The sequence below is a fragment of the Sinocyclocheilus rhinocerous genome, unplaced genomic scaffold, assembly GCF_001515625.1.
Source record: "Sinocyclocheilus rhinocerous isolate Xijiao unplaced genomic scaffold, SAMN03320098_v1.1 scaffold3403, whole genome shotgun sequence".
Classification (NCBI taxonomy): Eukaryota; Metazoa; Chordata; class Actinopteri; order Cypriniformes; family Cyprinidae; genus Sinocyclocheilus; species Sinocyclocheilus rhinocerous.
In genome coordinates this window covers 246,197-250,628 of record NW_015647944.1, presented here as the reverse complement: position 1 = coordinate 250,628, position 4,432 = coordinate 246,197, and the positions used below count along the sequence as shown (strand labels likewise).

The window sequence follows — 4,432 nt, the reverse complement described above, 5'->3', positions numbered from 1 at the left end:
ATACACACAGACACAAACACACACACACACACACACACACACATATCCATATGAATTGCACTTCGAAATGTTTAAATGTCTTTATGTCAGAACAATTGTAGTATTTATTTCAAAGAGATTGCACAAGCTTCATATTTGCTTTGTTTGGTTTGAATTGCTAACCCTAACCCTTGCTTTGAGATTCATGCAATGACATTCAGACATCTTTAGGTATGACTTAACCCAATAAAACCTACTGTATCATATCTCATACAGCCTCTAAATGATCAACATGATCAAAACTTTGCTGTTAAACCTTTTTCGCACACAATCTGCTCCACGTTTTCTGTCATCTGATTGATAGTTTAGAGTTTTTTTATCCAGTTAAAGCTCTTTTAGTGTAATTATACAAACGTCCAGCTTCAGCTGGAGCTTCACGTGTCTTTCTGCGGTCAGATCTTAACTGATTTTTATCAAGTAAAGGTCAGAATAACTGCAGTAATATCTCCAGATGAACACTTACTGGACTGAAGCAGCTCAGCTTTACTTGATTCTCCATCAATCATGTTTTAGAGTCTCAAATCTGATCCTCAGGATCTTTTGAGGAGCGTTTGTTTCCAGAAGCTTTACTTTCACTGTTCCTCAGCGGAGGAATGATCTTCACAAGCCTCCAGAACATCTCACATCTTCTGAGGAGCCTTTATTTCTTCATCTCTCAATCAGCATTGCATTGCATGTTTGGATCATTTAAATCTCATCTTACTGAGACATGTTATTGGAGATATAGAGCGACGACTGATATTACATCAGTATCTGCTCTACTGTTATAAAGATCTCATTGATTTACATCACAAGCATCAGATTGTCAATGAAAGTTCGATAAACTGTTCCATTTTTCAGACTATTGTTTCATATGTTCAGGCTTTACAGGGTTAAGTGAAGCCTTTTGAGGTCACTGCTGCTGCAGAGAAGTGAATGATGAAAGGAAACATCGCAGCATCTCAGACCTGAATATTTGCCCCACAGGCCACTGCAAAACAGCTCAACCGGCACACGGACCGACGCTGAGAGAGCTGTGAAGGGCACGGATGCCAGCGGCTGGTCAAACCAAATCAACAACACCCACGAGCACTGATCAGAACGAGCTGCCTGCGGTTTGCCATTTATAGAGCCAAAATGCGTTACCGATGATGCATGTGTTAAGAGAAAAAAGAAAGGTGTTCCTCCTTGCATATGAGCATTAAATGATTAACTGCTGCTGATGTGGGTTTGTTTTTTAACTGGAACTAAACTGCTCCTTGTGTTATTGTAAGTGAGGCTGTGCTGCCCTGATGGCCATATGTGTGTCACCATCCCTCCCTGACTCTCCTCCGGCCTATTAATGTAAACTAACAGCTTTATAATGCTACACGTCCGATCCGCTGGGAACCATCAGCACAAAACCTGCACAACAGTAATTACAGCGAGAGAGAGAGAGAGAGAGAGCAGCTGGAGATGGAGACTTTATGAAGGACTAAATAAGAACCTAATGGAAATATTCTGCCCTTTACACTTGTAGATTATATAATGTCTGTATAATGTTGATGCTTTCTTGACTTCTAGTAACGTAAGAAGAGGAAAATATGAGTGTGCACACAGAACAAAGTCACGTTACACAGTGAAAAATTATGTGAATCGAAGAGAATGTGTGCACAATGAAGATGCATTATTTAATAAATACAGACAGGCTTTATGTTCTTGATTAACTACAGAATGCATAGCTGAATGCATTCAAAATAAAATCAAAGAATAATGCACTTACATGCTTCAACATGTAATTTAGTCAAATTTCTGCCCATTGCAACCATATTTTTTATTTCTTTATTTCCAGTTTTGTGCACGACATGACTCGTCTCTGTTTCACTCTCACATCAGGAGTTTCATTCTGTTTCAATTAGTACAGAGGAAAAATTCAATGCAAGGACGTTTAAACTAAAAAAGCAACCACAAATACATATTAAAATGAACTTCACGAGATTATCGTTCGACTTTCCAGAGTAAAACGCAGCTGATTTGATGTGAGACAACCAGTGCAAAGCAAAAAAGCAATGTGCTGTATATACGCCTGTGATAGAGAAACTCACATCCAAGCATAGGAACGAGCAGAAGAGATGATAAAGAAGAAATTTCCCCATGCAAAAGCTCCAGACTCATCAGAACATCAGACGTGCTTCGTGAAAATGGCTGAACGCTATTCATTTGCACTGATGCTGCTCTCATCCACAAACACACACGCTTCACACTTAAAATAAAGCTTCGTTCAACAATTCGTTCATTGCAAAAAATGCTAACCTGCAACTGTTACCTTAAAGAGCTATTTCTACATGATTTAACCCATTAAAATAGGTTTTTTTTGGTATAAATTGATCTACACAGGTTGGTTTAGTGACTTAAATAAAACCATCTTAGGTTACCATCTGTGGCTTTCTTGGAGTTCTTGATATTTATTAAAGGTTCGTCAGGTTGCAAAAGCGTTTTGGTTTCGAACTAGAAATGTACAGTATTTTTAATAGTGCAAGTTCACCAGCAGTTTTATGAACATGCACGATGCCACTTTAAAGGTTCTTCACATTGATGTTGAAAAGAGGGCGGATTTGCACGTGCTGATCACACACACACGGGCTCGTTTATAGGAAGAGCAAGCAAAAGAAAGCCAAGTCAGACCTTTATGCATCCCGGTGAACCGGTCCTTGAGCACCGTGAGTTCGTAAATCTTTCCGAACTCCTCGAACAGAGGCTTGAGGTCTTTCTCGTCCAGGTTGCGCGGGATCTGACCGATGAAGAGCTTGATGGCGTCGTGATCTTTCATGGGAATCGCGCTGTTGAGTCCGTTCATTCTACCGGAGCTGTCCGCGGTGCTGAAGCCATTCTCCGCCGTGACCGAGGCCATCTTTCTCCCTCCCGCGCGCTGTGTCTCCGGCTCTCTACCATCCACTCCTCCTCTCTCTCTCTCTTTCTCTTTCTCTTCCTCACCCTCTATCACGGCTGTACGCTTCTCTCTCGGTTTCCCCGTGTTTTCTCCTCAGGATTCTTTCACTTTCTCCATCTGTCTCTCTCCCCGTGTGTCAGCTGCCACTCTGACTCGTGACGTCAGCTCGCACCTTTTGAAGAGACCCGCGGCTCATTTGCATAACAAGTCGCGGCCGGCCAATCACAGGGCGGTGTGAGTGAAGGTGCTCGCGGGGGGCGGAGCCACGAGCCAACCCTTTGTACGGCGTTTAAAGGTTTGGATCTGAAAACACTGAGCGAATTTTTATAAAAGCAACATGTTTTTTGAAGATGCATTTAGCAGCTTTGACCATTTAATTGGCGGGTGTGTAAATAACCACTAAAATAGCAACAATTTAATCATTCTACCTGAAATATGCATTAATTCTGGTCCTTTGGGACATTTTTTCCAAGTCATCTCAATGGCAAAAACGTGTCCCAATTTACCTGAATTCACCCCTAATACCTACAATTAAAAAATACACATACATATTGTTTATCACTTACACATCAGAATAAAAAACAACAGAACTTCATGTTTTTCCCCCCAAATATAGCTTTTATTTTAAAGTGTACAGTATAGAGTACATTGATGAAATTGAATTTATGCTTGGCTGAGCTTCTTAGCTACATTATTTCAATTTTAAATCAATAAAAAAAAGCATTTGTTTGCTTATAACCTTTTGTAGTCCAGCAAAGTACCATGATATGATGCTATTTTTCTATGCACAACAATTAGGCCTACAGTAGGCTATAAACCATGTTAGTCATTCACTATTATAATCTGAGACCATAGGGTTATTATCATAGTTAACTAAAACTGAAACTAAAATTACCACAGAAAAGCATTTTTGTTACTTGAAACTGTAATAAAATACAGGCTAATACACTTTTTATTTCAGCTAGTTGCCAAGGCAACATTTCTCATTTTAATTTAGCTTAGCTTGATGTACTAAAATAACTAAAACTGAAATACAAATTCATAAAACTGAAATTAATAAAAACTACATAGACAAAATTTAAAAAATAAAAAACTACTAAAAATGACAAAAAAAAAACACACACACACACACAACAAAATTACTAAAGCATTAACTACAATTAAAATGAAACCCTAAAATAAAAACGTATTCAGAAATATATAATAGTATCTAAATTATACTAAAATAACTCTACCATGGTATTGACAGCTTTATTTATGCTTTAATTTTCTGTAAAAACCTTCTGCATCTTAAATGTATTTATATGCAAATATACAGAAATCATTTAGGGCTAAGAAAGATGGTGAAAGAAAACTTCTTTCTGTTATTAAATTGAAAATGCTTATTTTTATTGTTTGTCTTTTAAAAATGAACCTGATCGTCTGTAAACGACTGGCATTCAGACTTTATTAAACATGCAGCGGCTGCTGTCCGTGGTGCTGAAC

General features: G+C 38.4%; 1 protein-coding gene across 1 annotated transcript in view; it reads right to left on the bottom strand.

Moving 5' to 3' along the window:
- Nucleotides 1–3,081, bottom strand: part of LOC107709389 (CUGBP Elav-like family member 4) — a gene marked incomplete at its 3' end in the record, with an annotated part of 67,026 nt that extends 63,945 nt beyond the window's left edge. Inside the window, exon 1 of the mRNA XM_016513841.1 lies at nt 2,683–3,081. Coding sequence (XP_016369327.1) covers nt 2,683–2,908 — 226 coding nt within the window. The remainder of the gene's footprint in view (nt 1–2,682) is intronic.
- Nucleotides 3,082–4,432: the final 1,351 nt, after the last annotated feature.